Source organism: Papaver somniferum, chromosome 1 (assembly GCF_003573695.1).
Source record: "Papaver somniferum cultivar HN1 chromosome 1, ASM357369v1, whole genome shotgun sequence".
Classification (NCBI taxonomy): Eukaryota; Viridiplantae; Streptophyta; class Magnoliopsida; order Ranunculales; family Papaveraceae; genus Papaver; species Papaver somniferum.
Window position 1 is genome coordinate 169,772,274 of NC_039358.1, and position 18,268 is coordinate 169,790,541.

The following is an 18,268-nucleotide window of genomic DNA, read 5'->3' on the forward strand; positions in this document are numbered from 1 at the left end:
GGAAGTTGCAGGTGATAGGGAAGAGAGGAATTTGGGGAGAAGAGGAGAAGAGGTCGATGAAGAATGGGTTAGGGGCTGTGTGGTTTGTGGTGTAGGTGTTTTAGTGTTGAGCGGTTGTAGCAAATTCGATGTCCAGTGAAGATGATACGTTGGATGATCACATCTGGATTGAATCGAACGGCTAAGATGGAACAAGCTTGCAGCGACCATTGGATGCGTGATACAACAATTATGACGGCTTAGATTGGAGTTAGGTACTATGATGTTTGACAGGAGCTTCAAGATTTGATGCTCGGTGATGCGGCGAACGTTGGATGATGTGATGGATCCAATCTGACGGCCCTCATGGAAATGGGTATGGATATTGGAAATGGATTTGGGTAAGGGTTTTGGGCCTTGGGTATGCCAAGCCCATATCTTCTTTAAGGACAATTCTTCTTCTTCAAGCCCACTTCTAGTTGATCCGGCTCTTGCAAACATCATTCTTCGCTGCCTTTCTGCGGGAGTTTTTGCCGTTTCTTTGCTCTTTTCGCTCCGTGAGTTAACCAGGCTTTATTTAGTACCTAAAAATGCAAAATTAATTGAGAAAAGTATTTATTCTTGAAAACAACGAAAACACAGAATATGGGATAAAATGGAGCGTTAGTGCACAAATGATGAGTTAAATGCCAATAAAAAGGTGCAAATATATACAATATTTGGCACTCATCAAATACCTCCAAACCTGAATTTTACTTGTCCTCAAGTAAAACAAAACTAAGGAAATCCTACCTATACCACTATTGTTGGTCTTTCGATTGCATTTAGCGAATGAAATAAGCCTTTTAAACCACTAAGTGTCCCTAGTGGACGAGTTGAAGTCTCGTGAAGGTTTGGTTAGAACGTACCTAAAAAGTTCTAGGACAAAATATAAGCTCAGATTCCATGAAATGTGACATGTGCAAGACAGTAGAAGCTCACAGCAAAATGGAGATGTCAATCTAGCTATCAAAGGCACAATCCTAGCACTGATAACAAATAAAGACATGTGATAAGAGTGTAAAGTGTATCTACACATGTGTAAAGAAAGATCGGATGTTATGACTACTAATCACCAAGAGATAGTTTCTCAGGCTAAGAACCGAGGTCGAAATCTAGCTAGCTGTCCGGACTTTACGAGAATTGTGAATGAGTTGGAGGTATTTCAAAATTACTCGCATTGTACATCAATGGCATACACCCTTCCTTGCTTATAACACAAAAACACAAAGATGACTCTTTACATGATCTATTACATTGACTACCTCTTTTATTTTTGGAACAAGAGAGGATGGAATTGATAAATACTTCATTTTTTTTTTTGAAAAAATTTTTACAACATGGTAACTCTTTTGATACATAAGCAAAAAGAAACAAAAAATTACATGACACTTTGCAAGAGGTAGACCTTTTTGATGCACCCAGTTAAATTCAATGGTTGTCTTTCTTAATGTAACCTCCACCTTCTATCCCAACCAACCAAAGAACAAGCTAGTCAAGTTTCGTTCAGTATTCTAAAGTGATGGCAATCGTGACTTCCGATAGAACACCTCAAGGATGAGGCTATACATGTATTGGTAGATCGTGCGGTGCAAGTTTCTTATCACTATGTGAATTGTGCTGAATCAGGGTGCCTAAATATCTAGACTAAGAATCCTTATGTTTACATACATGAATACCTCAAAACCCTAAAAATCTCTAATCCTCCGCATGAAACACGGGTTCATCAAAATCAAGGAAGGAGAGAAAACCGTACAAGTAGAGTATCACATTTCTACTTGGCTCTGAATCAGCCGTAATCTATTTAGAAGCCGATACCAGTAGCTGCGCCAACGCCAAGATTCGGAGGACCTTGAGTGTGAGGTTCAAGCTTCATACTTTTCCAAAAACAAGCTTCTGGAGCAACTTAGCTGAAGATCTCAATGGCTCGGACTTGCACCTTGTTAGTACGAACGGTTCGTACGCTACAGCGTGGACAAATTTCTGCTCTATCATCGTCGCCATTGATGATGGTGATGTAGAGACTTCAATAGGTGGCACAACTTCAGCAGGTGGCGGCGGCGGTGTAGGTTTAGAGATAGATCTTCTCGGTGGGTGGTGGTTTTTGATGTTTACTATGCAGTGGTGGACGGCCATGACTTGGATTAGAGTCAGTACTGAGTCGACTCTTTGAATCGGTACTGAGTCTACCCTTTGAATCAGTACTGTTTCGTTTCTTTGGATGATCATTATCTCCACCATTGTTTTGAATAAGTTTTCTTTCCGGTCGAAATTTGATGAAATCAGTACTACAAACCCATGTTTCTTTCGAAACCTCCATTGATAATTTTGGTTCACACATCATTAATAATAAACAATCTGGTAATTCATGATCACCCTTTTCTCTCTCCTTTGACTTCAATTCTTCTACTACTTCTTCATCTCCCTGTTTGTTGATTTCCATGGTTTCTCTCTTTTCAACAGAAATTCTTGGTTCGGCAACTTTTTCTTTTGACCGTTTCTTCAAAAACTGCCATTTTCACTTGTTCTGGGCATTGCTCTGTTTCTTCTTCCTCGTGGATAGATTTTGTACATGAAGAAAAACTAACTCTTCCGGAAGAAATACTTGGTCTTCTACTTTATTCCTTCTTCACTCAATTCCAGTATCAGTTCTTGTTCTTTCACTTGAATTATGGACTCTTCTTCACATTCCTCTATTTTAAGAATATCTACTTCAACGAGTGGTTCAATAGCAGAACCATTATCAATTACCTCATCTTCTGTAAATATGACCTGTGTTTCTTCTTCAATATCTTGATATTTCTTTCCATGATGTTCGTCTAACGAAATATCTGCATTTCTTCCTTTTCTGGGGTTTTACAGAAATTCTCTTCTTCTAATCCTGATTTCAGTTCATTTTCATCTTCAGGTTCATCACCCGTATCATCTTCCACTTCTTCTTCTTCAGCATCACTTTCACGATCTGTATCATCTTCTTCAACTACTATTACTGCTTCTCTTTGTGGATAAATTTCTTCTTCTTCTTTATTTTGTATAGGAGACTCCCAGAAACGATTAGCAAGAGCAGAATTCCTAAAAGGCTCAGATCTGCATCGCATCAATAACAGAGCATTTTTAGGTGGAATGCAAATACTAACCCTTCCCTTCTTCTTCTTCAACCTCACTCCTACAGATACTTGCCCTTTTCTCTTCTAAGATCTGCATCTCAATTTCACCGATCATTTCTTCTCGTTTCACTCTTCATTTCATCTTCTCTTCTGCTCACCACTAACTCCATCTCATTATCATTATTATCCATATTCATCTCATTCTGATCATTTTCATGCAAACCAGTCATAACCCAATTTGCAAAAACTTGTCTACAAGAACTATTATTCCTTTCTGTAGTTTGTCTTCCATTTCTCTTCTTCTGATCAGATTTCTCCCCTGTTAAACATGAATAAGACTTAGTACAAGGTAATAAGCAATTAAACTCAGCCCCAAAGGTTTTTAAGGCTTCACAAATTGATAATGGAAGATGAACCCATCTTTGATTTCTATGTGGTAAACATTCTTGCGGCTGTTGATGATTCTGTTCCGTTTTTCTAAAACTTAAATCACCTTTTCTTTTTGATCTTCTTCTAAATTTTTGACCCTGCTTCTTTGTTTTGACACGAACTTGACCAATACAAGTAACTTTTGGTGACGATGGTTCTGCCGCGGTTGTTTCTAAAGATGAACCTTTTTTCTTCTGACTTCCAGTTGGAAACATTGGTGAACGCTTAATACTTCCATTGCTTCTTAACCTTCTGCTTAATGAAGAAGATAATGAAGCTGAAGATTCTCCAAATTTTCCACTGTGTCTTCCTGGACTTTGAATTGATTTTGAAGATATTTTCATGGAAGATGAATTTCTTGCTGTAAAACATATGAAGTATTCACTACCACTTCTATGCGATGATCTTTTCTCAGATTCCATCTTCTCTTATTTTTTCATTACCCATTGAACATTACAGAGAACAAAAAAAAAATCTGATTTTTTTCTTTTTTTTCTGTATGAGCTGTTGCTGTGGAGAGGCCAGAGACTAGAAGAGATCGTAGACTGTAGAGTAGGGACTAGTGAGTGTGTATAGGAACCATTTTTCTGAAGTCAACAAAATCAAAGACAGCTAAGCTGGTCAAACTTGTTAAATGTCCAGACGGCAAACTATTATTGAGTTATCCAACCAATCTGTCAAACAAAGACCAATATACAGTGTGTCTCGATGTATCTTAATATTGCTCACGTTGTTGAATAGTTCGCAATCAATAATCACAACAAGTTTCACCTACTGTAATTTTGGATTTGTAGGGATATAATCATGGGGATTCGTTGTTGTGGGGACCGCGTGTGGTCCGTAAAATTTTGTTTGGCGAAATGGTATCAGGACATGGATATTAAGATGGTTAGATTTAGATCAAAGGGGGATTTTGGAACCTTTGCGATCAAAACCAAAGATCAAAGATCAAAAAAAAAGACCAAAATTTGGGTTTAGTCCGTGGTGTGACGCAACGGTACATGATTAAAATTTCGTCAGGCGGACTTTAAAAGTCCGCCCCATTAAAATTCCATCAGGCGGACTTTTAAAGTCCGCCCCATCCCTTTTAAATTTTAACAGGCGGACTTTAAAAGTCCGCCTTTTTAAAATTCCATCGGGCGGACTTTAAAAGTCCGCCCCATTCTTTGCAAATTTTAAGAGGCGGACTTTAAAAGTCCGCCTCATTCCTTTTTTTTTTTATTTAATTAAAATTTCATCGGGCGTAATTTAAATCTCCGCCCGTTAACAAGCGTACTTTAAATTTACGCCCAGCATCAAGCGTACTTTAAATTTACGCCCGACTATATTAGAAATTTGGGATTTGGTCGCGACCATATTTGATCTGGAATTTGATCTTTGGTCCAAATTTGATCTTACTCCGTCCACTGTGTTAGGATCTCATCCCATAAATTTGGTTATACTCGCCCACTGTGGATGCTCTTAGCAATAGAAAGGGGAGATTATAGAGATCTTGGAAACGGCAATTGCCTTGGTTATTTCACCTGCATGGCTCTAAACGGTAACATCATGATTAGATGAATCTCCGCCGCTGATACTGTGTCTTGTGTTGCACTCTTAGCTCGTTCTTTTGGGCTAATAACGCTTAATATTGACGACAACAGAAAAGCCGCACCATCGTTTACAAGTAATAAAATACTCATATTAGGGTCAGATGCTTGCTTACTCACGTGGTGGGCTGGTTGGGAGGAGTAAGTGGTAGACTGGTAGTAGTAGTAAAGAAAACCTTCCCAAACAAGGTAAAGAAAATCGTGCAACAAAAGTGAAGACTGTGCCTGTGATCAAAAGAGAAAATGCTGTGTCATGTGTGTCTAAGTTTCGGTGACATGTTTTATATCGCCCAGTACCTAAATGGCGCCTGTAATGACAGGATATAAATTTACTCTAGGTTGGTGCTGGTAAGGTCATTAAACTCCGAAATCTTCACACGAGAGGTTAAAAGGGTGTGCACGTGAGAGGGAGGAGAGTGGAACTGTCTACTGCCGAAGTGGATCTTCTTTTTTATCCTGAGTTGTTTTTTCAGGTGATAAAAAGCTGCTGCCTGCTAGATGTATAATTTTCAATTTTAGTTTTCTGTCTGTTTGTATCAGAAGAAACCAAATGGAGTTAGTGGGTGGGGACCAAGATACTAGTGTAAATGGCCAAAAAAAAAAAAGTACATTTCATTTCGTTTGCTCTTCTTATTCTTCTGAAATTACTAACCCGGTGATATTTTTCATTTGGTCATGCATTATGTTACGGAGTACGTTATTGCATTCAATTTCCTCATGCCTAAGATCTATCAAGCATCAACAGTCATGCATTAAGTGGGTATTTTAGCTCTTATGTATAAAACACTTAACAGTGATATTTTCTTGTTCACTTGAGAATTTGCTAAATCTATCTACTAATTTTTTTTTAATTCATCCACTTTGCCTAAACAGTAGTTAAGCTAGAGAGGCCGCACGACGACGACGGGCTGGTGAAAAAGACCTACCTGTACTCTTATGTGTTTTTTCATAGTAAATGAAATTAAACTATAAAATATTTGAGAGATCCTGAGTTCACCTCATTTTGAAGGAAACCTATTACGGCTCCAAGCATTGAGTTTTAAAGGCTCACAAAATGATAAAATTTGGGTTCCAAATACTAATTAATAAATTCTTTTATTCAATTATTTTTGTAATGGCTAAAATACCCTTTATGAATTATTTGATTTATAATTAGTGTCTGAAAATCAAAAAAATCAAGATTAGTGAAGGAAGAAGAAAAAGTTTGAGAAAAACCTATACAGTTAAAATGAGCTGAATAACAGTTAAAAGCTTGAGAAAAACCTTATCTAAACTCATAGGTGATATGGTAAAACCTATCCTATGAAGAAAGATTAGTGTCTGAAAATGAGCTAGTAAGATTAGTGAGGTAGGTGAATCCTCATCTACCAAATCAAACAACAATCTTCCAACTCCCATAGATAATCAAGAATTTCTAACCCCAACCACAAACTCAACCTATACATGAAGAATATGAATGCTATTATAACTTTGAAAAATCAAAAGAAGATGAATATCAAAAACCATATGCTCAACAGAGTGAGGTATATCTCTAACTTAACCCCAATAACAATTTTTTTTTGCTTTTAATCGCATGAAGTACGTAGAAAGTTGAATCTTTTTTTGTTTTTTGAAAACCTCCAAATCTGAACCGTAAGCGACATACGGTGTAGAAAATTTATCGACCAAACTTTAGGTGGACTATACGGTTTGGAAAATTTCATACTCCCAATCCGTAAGAATCTTTGAAGCCAGAACATACGTTTGGAACATTTGAACTCCAAACCGTAGGTCAACCTACGGTGTGAAACATCACCGTAGGTGCATGAATAGCATTTATGAAAGCATTAAATACTATTCATGCTTTTACGATGCGTAATCCAAACCATAAGTATCCCAGGGAAACTTACAGCATGAAAACCCCACCTGTAGGTATTTTTACGATTTGTCTTTTGCACTGTAGTGTTTCTCAGGGCAGCTTATGGTTTGAAATTCCCCATTGTATTCCTTTGTACGGTTTGTTCCGTAGATTTCTTTTTTCGGATGCATATTTTTATAATCCCTTGCAATATTTTTCATATTTATAGCTCGATCTTCTACCTGAACCAATGGAAGATCAACCCACAGCTATGGAAGTTTTGTCCGAGGATACAAGTGCTCACTATGCCAACAACTTTGAATGGAAATATTTAAACGATGCAAAGAAGTGGGCTCGAGAACAAGGGTTGAAGAAGAAATGTATCATAGTCCAAAATAAACAAGTGAAAAGATTCAAACTTTCAAATGGTTTGCGAGTCTGATGGGAAATATGAGAGTCATCAAAGAAAAGTTTATCATAACCATCCTGTCAGAGTGTGGTATATGAGTGAAGTTAAATTGGATTATCATAACCATCATATTCCGGAGAGTTTGCTTAATCATCTTTATCCGGTAAAGCTCAACCCCGAAGAAAAGAAGCTAGTAAAAGTGTTGACTAAAAAACGAACAAGACGTATTGTTATTCTAGCTAGTGTGAAGGTATTAAATGAAGATAACACATCTATCTTGTCTACCATCAACAATGAAAGAGAAAAAAATTAGGAATGAGGAACGGCAAGATAGACTACTTATGCAACAACTATTGTATTTGGCGGAAAAGGTGAACTACTCGGTAGCCTATGATGTAATGAGAAAAAAGAGGTGATACATCTTTTCATTGCTTATTTGGAATTCGTAAGGTTGGCGAGATGTTTCCATCAAATCCTTTTCATGGATTGCACCTATGAAGCGAATAAGTACAATATGCCGATGTTTAACTTCGTGGGGAAAACGTCTACAAAGGCGTCATTTAGTGTCGGTTTTTGTTTATTGAGAGACGAGACGAAGGAGAGTTATTTGTGGGCATTAGGAAAGGTAAATTTATTATACCAAGAAATCTCCTAAGGTATTGATTACGGATAATGAGCAATCATTGATGTGGGCGATAAAACGTGTTTTTTCCGACGCACATCATCATCTTTGCACGTTTCATATATGGAACAATGTGCAAAACTAATTGCAAGATTATGATTCAACCACCAAGGAAAATCGTGATGGAGATGATTAAGAAAATTCTGTTGGATAAACAGCAAGAAGCGAAAGAGAAATTTGTTGAAGATGACAAAGTAGTTGCGGTTAAATTGGCTAGCTTTCAAGATGAGTGAGACAAGTTGACATGGTCGACCACGGAAGGAATGTTTTTTTGTAAGGGAGCGTATTCTATTTGACAAGTGGAAAAGCTACCCGGAGGTGATAGCGTATTTGAAGAATGAATTATTGGATCCCCATAAAGAAAAATTCGCTAGTGTGTGGGTAAACAAGCATAAACATTATGACAACCAAGCCACAAGCACGATGGAGTCATCTCACTATCGGTTCAAGCGGAGGATAAATGGGTGTGATTGTGGTTTTGTTGTGATTTTTCAAGCTATGGAAGATTACTTTAAGCGTGATCTCGATAGATTTAATGAGGATTTTGAATTTAATCGATCAAGAAAGGATGCTATTAATTTGGATAGCCCTTGGCTCCGAGGAATTACTCACTAGGTATCACATTGGGTGATTAAGGAGATTATGAAGAAAGTGGGGGCTTTGGAGAAAATTATTCCAAGGGAATGTATATGTCCCAACATGTTATCGTTGGTCCTTCCATGTAAGAATATTACATTTAAGTACTCGCCAAAGGTGGTCGCAATCCAAGACATCGATCCTTTTTGGAGACAACTTAGCTTCAAGGATCCGTTACCCAGTGAAGGTTTTGGAGAAGTGTTTTGCGACACTGAGGCGCACAAAGAACTATTTGAAAAGTATGCTTCATTATATCCGGCTCAAAGACAACTTTGGTTGTATGAGTTGCGGAAATTCAACCCCGCATACACGTCAAACGATATTCTTGAACCAACCGTAGGGAAGGGAAAGGGTAGGCCTCTATCTCAACAAACAAAGAAAGAATGGAGGGTAGAAGCCAAGAGAATGGTTCAAGAAGGTTCGCAATTAACGGCTTCAAATCAAAGATATCTTTCGGGTTTTGAGCGCTTGAACGCCTTGTATAAAGAGAAGGGCATTGAAGGAAAAGGTAAGACTACAAAAAAACGTAAATTAAATGAAATGGAAGAAGAGGGACCAAGTCGAGATAGTGAAGTGAAGGTAAAAGGCCCCAAGAAGATGGTTGCTTCATCCCAAGAAGGCTTAACAACAAAAGTTGCTTGTGGAGGCCAAATCAAAGAGACGGTTGATCTATCCCAAGAAGGATGAACAACAAAAGATGGTAGTGGAGTCCAAATAAGACTTGGTAGTGCAATTGGTGTTAAGAAATTAGCAAGAAATCGAGGTAATGATGTTAAAGGAAAAGCACTGATAGTCGAGCCGTCACAAATCTCCCCACAAAGAGTTACTCGTGGCGAGAAAAAGACGGTTTATCTGGAAGTAGCTCTGATGATATCACCCATATATATGAGGAAGGTAATTATATGTGACCTACGTACACAATATATAAAAAATACATGCACTTTTTATCACATTTTATCCATGAGTACGTTAAGTCCACTGACGATGTTGAGGGCGACATAAATTATGGTTACCATGTGTTCGTAGATCAACTTGGACCTTTTGAGGATGCAAAAGATTGGAGTGTAGACCAAATTACTTATGTAAGGCAAAAGGGTTTGCTTGAACTATGTTGTTTCCCCGATTTCTATAAGCCACTGACGAGATGTGAAAGAGAATAAATGAAGACGATGTTAAATGAGAAGTTCCAAGCATTTGAACGACGTTTAATGGTATACACTAGATGAACAAGTGAATATTGGATATCAATGCAATATGTGGTTATCTACTCGCTAACTCATTCCATTGCGTTATTCATACTATCTCCTATGGACATAGTGTTACATACTCACCAACAAGACGTATTTTTACCGAAAAAGAAGCATCAAAAAGAGTCATCATGGGGTTTATGCAAATGAACCATTTTATCGGCCTCCAATTGAGAGAATATTGCCCATTACCTCCATTAAAGATGGGAGACGGTAGTGATGGATAAATACCCAAGGGTTGGTGTAATCGGTTCGAGGAAAGTTTTGAATTATGGAAGGCATTACAATTTTCGAGGGATGTCCCATGTGTGCTAGTTAGGAGTGACGACGGGATGAATAAATATGGTGAAAGTTGGTGAAAAAACTTTTGTGTGCTTCATTATGAATAAATTTTTTATTTTGAATGACTCGGTTATGTTTTTTTCATTCATTAAACCACATTACAACCATATTACATAAATAAGTCATTAGAACTACCCACTACTCGTACAACTATTCAAGAAGTCCTTTAGGTTGGCGAAATGAGCTTCATAATTGAAATTTGAACCTTTCCATTTTCTTCATTCCTTTTTAGCTTGAGATACGACTTCAACATCCGTTTCACCTCTAAGTCGAAGTTCACTACAAATACGAAGTAATTCCATATATTCTTCAACTTGTTTGCTTATGAATCCAAATCGAACATTCAAATCAACTCCCTCACAGTTATTAGTATTACCGGTCTCATTACAAAAGTTTCCATAGATCTTTACCCAATAACTAACACTCAACAAACCACCTTGCCTTCGTTCTTCTCCTCTCTTCGGATAACATAGTATATAGTTTTTGCAAATAGACAAGTCTTCATCCAAAGTGAAATTGGGCTTATCCATTTGTAAGCATTTTTAGGAAGAATATAAATTTAGAAGGTGAGTTTTTGATTTGGGATGGGTGAGTATATATACGTAGACTTTAAAAGCAGATGTATATTATTCAATAACAACCTAAACTAGTCTTCTAACGGATCTTTTTTCAAATAAATTAAAAAAAAGACACTTTTGGTAATAACTTACGGTTTGGAAAAGTACATCGACCAAACCGTAAGCAGGGATACGGTAAGTAAAGCAAAACGTATATAAACCTACGGTTTGACAACAAAACCGTAAAACTGTCCACATTTTCTTCTGGTAAACCTACGGTCTGGCAAAACGTAAATATACCAGAAACAAAGTCTCTGACAGTTATAGGGTTTGGATTCCAAACCGTAGGAACACTTGCCTTTAAAAAAAAATTATCTTTTGGTTTCCGTATACGGTTCGGAAATCAATCTGTAAGTTCCCTGAGTTTACCTACGGTTTGTTTTCCCCACCATATGGAATCTCAAGGAGGCTTACGGTTTGGTTTGTTTTCCAAACCTTAGGTTATCTTTCCTTTCAAAAAAAATCTATCTTCTGGTTTCCAACCACGGGTCGGAAACCAAACCGTAAACTTCCCTGAGTTTACGTACGGTTTGTTTTCCCCACCGTATGAAATCTCAGGGAGGCTTATGGTTTGTTTTCCGAACCGTAGGTTAGCTTGCTTTTCAAAAAAAATCTATCTTTTGGTTTCCTTATACGGTTCGGAAACTAAACTTTAAGCTACCCTAAATTTAACTACGGTTTGTTTTCCCTACCGTATGAAATCTCAGGGAGGCTTACGGTTTGGAACTTCAACAGTAAATACACTAGGCCTGTCAAAAATATTCTATCTTTGGTTTCAAAAAATTCCAAACCACTCATTGGATATTAACTTGGACAAATAAATAACTAAAGTCCATTCATTCAAACTACTTTTAAAGTCTTAACACGAGAAATTCATAATCCAACCTAAAAGAAAGAAGTTCATAATACAACCTAAAGGAAAGAAATCCATGTCAAACAACTAAATTATCCATAACTTAGCACTACTACTTAACCTAACGCAATAAAAATAACTCCACCGTCAAGAACAAAATGATTCATAACCTAGCCACGACTTTTACCACCTCGGACACCTCGACCACCACGTCTAGATTTTGATTGAGCTTGAGTTTCAACATCCTCTTGAAATACTTCGTGAGTAGAAGAAGAATCACCTCGCCGACTACCAGGCCCACTGGAAGAAGCTTCGCTGGATGAAGACCTGTTCCTTTTGGTACCACTTGGTTCTGCTCGTCACTTGAAGCACTTGAATACAGAAAGAGAGCTTCTTTTTCAGGGTTGGGTATGTGTTTAACTTGGCTTCCCAGTCTTTTCAGTTGTGGAACCGTCATCTTTTGGTTAACATTAATGCAATCGGTAATGTCCTTGACTTTACATCTAGAGGCCTATTTACATATCAAAAGAATATCACAAACTTGTATATACTTCACAAACTTGCATAAAAATTCTAGATTTAGTAGTGTAATAACGTACGATCATCTTGGCTTGATCCTTCTAATGCTTCACCAACTTCAATAGATCATTCTGTGTTTTTGGACTAACCTCTTTTTTTGATATTGTGCGCTTCCGGATCCATATTAATCAATAAGGATGACCCCACTCAAGAAACCAAGGCAAGTAATCGCCATTGGCTTCGCTAGTGCCAGCAATTGGTATTAACGCATCCGTTTTAAGTTGGTAGTGGCGTGCGGTGTGGTTTTTCCAATTGGCGACCATTGGTGCTGGGGTGAAATTCAGTTTCACTGGAGTTGGTGAAGATTCTAAATGGTGGATTGTTCTTTGTCTACTCCAAAATTTTCTTCGGTAACCATCTTCTGGACACCAAGTTGACGTAGAATTCTACGAGGATTGTACATCACAAACCATGTCGGATGATATAATGGTCCATTGTAGTATGACACACTTGAAATGATGTGTTGGTCGTCTCCATCATCATTGAGCTTTAGGTATGGGTCAAACACCACCTTGTCCACTGCCATGGCGTCCAACTTGAACTTAATCTCCGCAATGAACATATCTTTATGCTTCTGTGGAACTCCAGTGTAAGGGTATCTCCTTCCAGTAGGTAAACCATTATACCATTTTGAGTCTTCACTTAGCCTCAACGTAGGAAAATGGTCATAAACCCATGACTGCACAAAAAGAGAATGATACATACTTGGTTATGTTATAAATGAATATAAAATTATAAATGAAATTTGAAAATCACCGAAAATTTTCTGCAACTTGAAGGAAATTCCATCTCGAAGCTTTACCAGGATTTTCAAGCAAATAAAAAAGGGTTGTGGTGGCCCATGAGTAATGTGAACCTCGTTCTTCCCTCATATCAATAGTAAGTGTCTTCAACAATTGGAGATAAGAAGCTTTGACCAGGTTACTTGAAAGATCAGGGAAAATAATGGTGCCGAGAGCATACAAAAAATAAGCAGTAGTTGTATGCCTAACGTTATCTTCGTCCATCAATCCATCTCGTTCCTTCTTTTTGGATCCTTCAAAAATTTCCTTCAAATTCTTCAATTTAATCTTTCTTGCAATGTCGACTGCTACAATTTTTTCATCCCCCTTTCTTACCCTTTTGGCTCTATATTTGGCTTCAGCGGCAAGTTCAAACCCTTCTTCCGCCGTATCATTGTCCCACCCAAGACACATACAAGCCAAGTCACAAAGCTTGTCAAAAGGCACCGAGTCGTCAAAATCTTCAAAAACAGCTTTACCTTCCACGGGGAGCCCAGTAATTTGATGAACATCGTCTGGGGTGATGGTCATCTCTCCGAACGGGAGATGAAAGGTGGTGGTTTCATGCCAAAACCTTTCTATGAATACAGAAAAGTTATAATATCAAAGTCCTTTTGAGAATACTCAATTGCAGGCCATAAACCCGAAGCTTCTACCAAGGCTTTAACCGCATCACATTCTTCATCCAATGGCCAATAAAGAGTTGTTTGACGCTTCAATTTAGGAACTGCTTTTGTATGATCCTACATAAAACATAAAAAAAATAAAGAAAGATTAAATAATGGTAAAAAATTAATAGAGATAAATTTAAGGAATAATGTTTACCTCTGCTGCACAAACTCTTGTATCCCATGAAGTTTCATAACCAAATAAGACTTCGCCCCCATCTCTAGGCAAACCCCAAGCACTTTTATCCATCTTGGGCGGCAATAATTCCGATCACGCTATTTGCTGAAGGTGGAGATTTATACTTCTTCTTCGTTTGCTTTTGTTATCATTTGTAGGTGGAAGATGACCTTCTTCTTCAGTTTCAGGATTGCTTTGTTGAGAAATAACAAGTGCACGTTCAGTCACATCTTCTCTTGGTCCACCAATGACGATACCTTTGTTCCTTTGTTGAGCACCCACAAGCGCACGATCAGTCACTTCTTCTCTTGGTCCACCAATGATGATACCTTTGTTCCTTTGTTGAGCACCCAATGGAATCTTGTTACGAGGCGTTAGAGCCCCCCCATGACTTGGTGTTACTTCTTGCATTCTTTTCTTCTTTCCCTTATCCTTATCCTTTGGTTATCAATTCCTAAAAATGTCAACAACTGTGTTTAATACATACAATGAAGTAAACAAAGCTGAAAACTCAGGTGAACCTCCGGTTTGGAAAACCAGCATACGGTGTGGAAATTAGGACTTACCTACGGTTTGAAAACCAAACCGTATGCAAACTCAATTCAACTTACAGTATGGAACTAACAACCTATGATTGAGAAAAAATTTCCAAAAACCAAACCGTACAAAAACCCAGTTAAACCTACGGTGTGGAATCAACCATCTACGGTTGGGGATCTAGGTTTCAAAAAAATCTTTTAAGGATTTATGGTGTTAAAACCAAACCGTACGAGAACTCAGATGACCCTACAGTTTGGAAATTGTACCCTACGGTTGGGAATCTAGGTTTTCAACTCTTTTGCTTACGGATTAACCTACGGTTTGAAAATTAAATCGTACGCAGAAGCATTTAAATCTACAGTTTGGAAGTATGCATTTTCAAACTGTATATAGTGTCTACGGTTTAGAAATTAAGAACTCCAAACCGTAGACAGTTCTGAAACTTTTTTCTTCTCAAAAACCTAAATCAATCGAATCTATATATTCTTGCAACAAAAACCAATGAAAGAAGATGGATTTTTTGATTCTTACCTTATTGAAGTTATTGCGGGTGGATTAAGTGGTGTTTGAACTCCTTGATTGTTCAATTTTTCATCTTCAACTGATTTCTCATTTGGTGTTGCATGTGATGGATTGGCTGATTTTTGATTCCTATTTTTCTTAGGATCATTAGTCCGTCCCATAATTTGTATAGATATTTTTATCGCCGATGAATAATCGGGAAAAAAAGGCGATGGAGGTGATTGGTAGGACTTGAAAGAGTACCTACGACTATGTCTAACTGCAAGTGCATAGTGTCACAATGTAACACATGGAAAGCACAGGTCGATCCACAGGGACAAGGTGGGTGTAGATTTGAAACTATGGTCTCACTTAAACTGATTCTAAACAAGAAAGAGTAACCAAAATGGTGGTTTTGTTTGCCTATACGGCTAGATGTTTGTTATGTAACACAAAATAGAAAACAAGAATGCGTATTAAAGGGAACTAGGGCAGACAAATCCACCACCTAATCTCAGGTAACTCAGTTCAGTTTCAATAATGTTCTTGTCCCTTTTTATGGACACCGGACAAGATGCAAGTCTGCCGTTTATCCAGGGTCTCAATGGATGGATTAATATCAACTAAGCCAACTAACTAATCCCTAGTATTAGCTGTCTTCTCACAGTAAAACTAATCACAGATCAATTTGATAACTTAGATAATTAAACCTTTCCTAAGATGGATATTCTAATCGCAATTAGGGTATCTTTCCAAAGCACTAACTGTCTTTTCAGGGCACAATTAGTCAAGGATCAATAACATACAATGAAGCATGAACTTCACATTCATCACAGAAGTATTCTAACTACAATGGATGCATGACATACACTGTGAAAGTAAAATGATGAAGAGCTCAGATTATATTTATCCTAAACAAGTAAAGCACAACAAGAACAATATCAGAAACATGAATCAAACTTAGTAGTAAATTAATGGTTTCATCTCAACCCTAGTAAAAGTAATTAGAACATGATGAACACAATATACTACTACAGCTTGGTGCACCGGCTAATCCGGGCATACCCCTAACATTACAAACACCATGTTGTATTTATAGTGTAGAATCCCCAAATTTCTAAAACCTAATTTTTGAAAACCTAAAATTTGATTTGGGGATTTTCAATTTGACGTACCCACTTGCGATTTCACCTCGACCCATACCTTCTTTTGTTCTTCCCACTTGTTCTGCTGTTTTTGCTGCTCTTCTTTGTGAACTGTGAACCCTAGCTCGAGTCGTCTCATCAACTCCACACCCTAGGTCAGTGGGATGTGAATTTGATGAAACACCTAGTCTAGGTAGAGAGATGGTGGAGTTGTCGGGTGGTTGTGGTGGTGGTGCGGTTCGAGGTCTGGTGGTGGCAGTGATGGCAGGAGATGGTGGTGGCGGAAGTTGCAGGTGATAGGGAAGAGAGGAATTTGGGGAGAAGAGGAGAAGAGGTCGATGAAGAATGGGTTAGGGGCTGTGTGGTTTGTGGTGTAGGTGTTTTAGTGTTGAGCGGTTGTAGCAAATTCGATGTCCAGTGAAGATGATACGTTGGATGATCACATCTGGATTGAATCGAACGGCTAAGATGGAACAAGCTTGCAGCGACCATTGGATGCGTGATACAACAATTATGACGGCTTAGATTGGAGTTAGGTACTATGATGTTTGACAGGAGCTTCAAGATTTGATGCTCGGTGATGCGGCGAACGTTGGATGATGTGATGGATCCAATCTGACGGCCCTCATGGAAATGGGTATGGATATTGGAAATGGATTTGGGTAAGGGTTTTGGGCCTTGGGTATGCCAAGCCCATATCTTCTTTAAGGACAATTCTTCTTCTTCAAGCCCACTTCTAGTTGATCCGGCTCTTGCAAACATCATTCTTCGCTGCCTTTCTGCGGGAGTTTTTGCCGTTTCTTTGCTCTTTTCGCTCCGTGAGTTAACCAGGCTTTATTTAGTACCTAAAAATGCAAAATTAATTGAGAAAAGTATTTATTCTTGAAAACAACGAAAACACAGAATATGGGATAAAATGGAGCGTTAGTGCACAAATGATGAGTTAAATGCCAATAAAAAGGTGCAAATATATACAATATTTGGCACTCATCAAATACCTCCAAACCTGAATTTTACTTGTCCTCAAGTAAAACAAAACTAAGGAAATCCTACCTATACCACTATTGTTGGTCTTTCGATTGCATTTAGCGAATGAAATAAGCCTTTTAAACCACTAAGTGTCCCTAGTGGACGAGTTGAAGTCTCGTGAAGGTTTGGTTAGAACGTACCTAAAAAGTTCTAGGACAAAATAGCTCAGATTCCATGAAATGTGACATGTGCAAGACAGTAGAAGCTCACAGCAAAATGGAGATGTCAATCTAGCTATCAAAGGCACAATCCTAGCACTGATAACAAATAAAGACATGTGATAAGAGTGTAAAGTGTATCTACACATGTGTAAAGAAAGATCGGATGTTATGACTACTAATCACCAAGAGATAGTTTCTCAGGCTAAGAACCGAGGTCGAAATCTAGCTAGCTGTCCGGACTTTACGAGAATTGTGAATGAGTTGGAGGTATTTCAAAATTACTCGCATTGTACATCAATGGCATACACCCTTCCTTGCTTATAACACAAAAACACAAAAGATGACTCTTTACATGACTCTTATTTACATTGACTACTCTCTTTTATTTTTGGAACAAGAGAGGATGGAATTGATAAATACTTCATTTTTTTTTTTGAAAAAAATTTTTTACAACATGGTAACTCTTTTGATACATAAGCAAAAAGAAACAAAAAAATTACACTTTTTGCAAGAGGTAGACCTTTTTGATGCACCCAGTTAAATTCAATGGTTGTCTTTCTTAATGTAACCTCCACCTTCTATCCCAACCAACCAAAGAACAAGCTAGTCAAGTTTCGTTCAGTATTCTAAAGTGATTGGCAATCGTGACTTCCGATAGAACACCTCAAGGATGAGGCTATACATGTATTGGTAGATCGTGCGCGTGCAAGTTTCTTATCACTATGTGAATTGTGCTAGAATCAGGGTGCCTAAATATCTAGACTAAGAATCCTTATGTTTACATACATGAATACCTCAAAACCCTAAAAATCTCTAATCCTCCGCATGAAACACGGGTTCATCAAAATCAAGGAAGGAGAGAAAACCGTACAAGTAGAGTATCACATTTCTACTTGGCTCTGAATCAGCCGTAATCTAT

General features: G+C 37.9%; 1 protein-coding gene across 1 annotated transcript; it reads right to left on the reverse strand.

Moving 5' to 3' along the window:
- Nucleotides 1-2,837: 2,837 nt before the first annotated feature.
- On the reverse strand, nt 2,838-3,976 carry LOC113353924. Its single transcript, XM_026597403.1, has 2 exons — nt 3,234-3,976; nt 2,838-3,105 (listed from the first exon to the last, which is right to left on the reverse strand). Exons 1-2 carry the CDS (start codon nt 3,974-3,976, stop codon nt 2,838-2,840), a joined length of 1,011 nt encoding a protein of 336 aa, XP_026453188.1.
- Nucleotides 3,977-18,268: the final 14,292 nt, after the last annotated feature.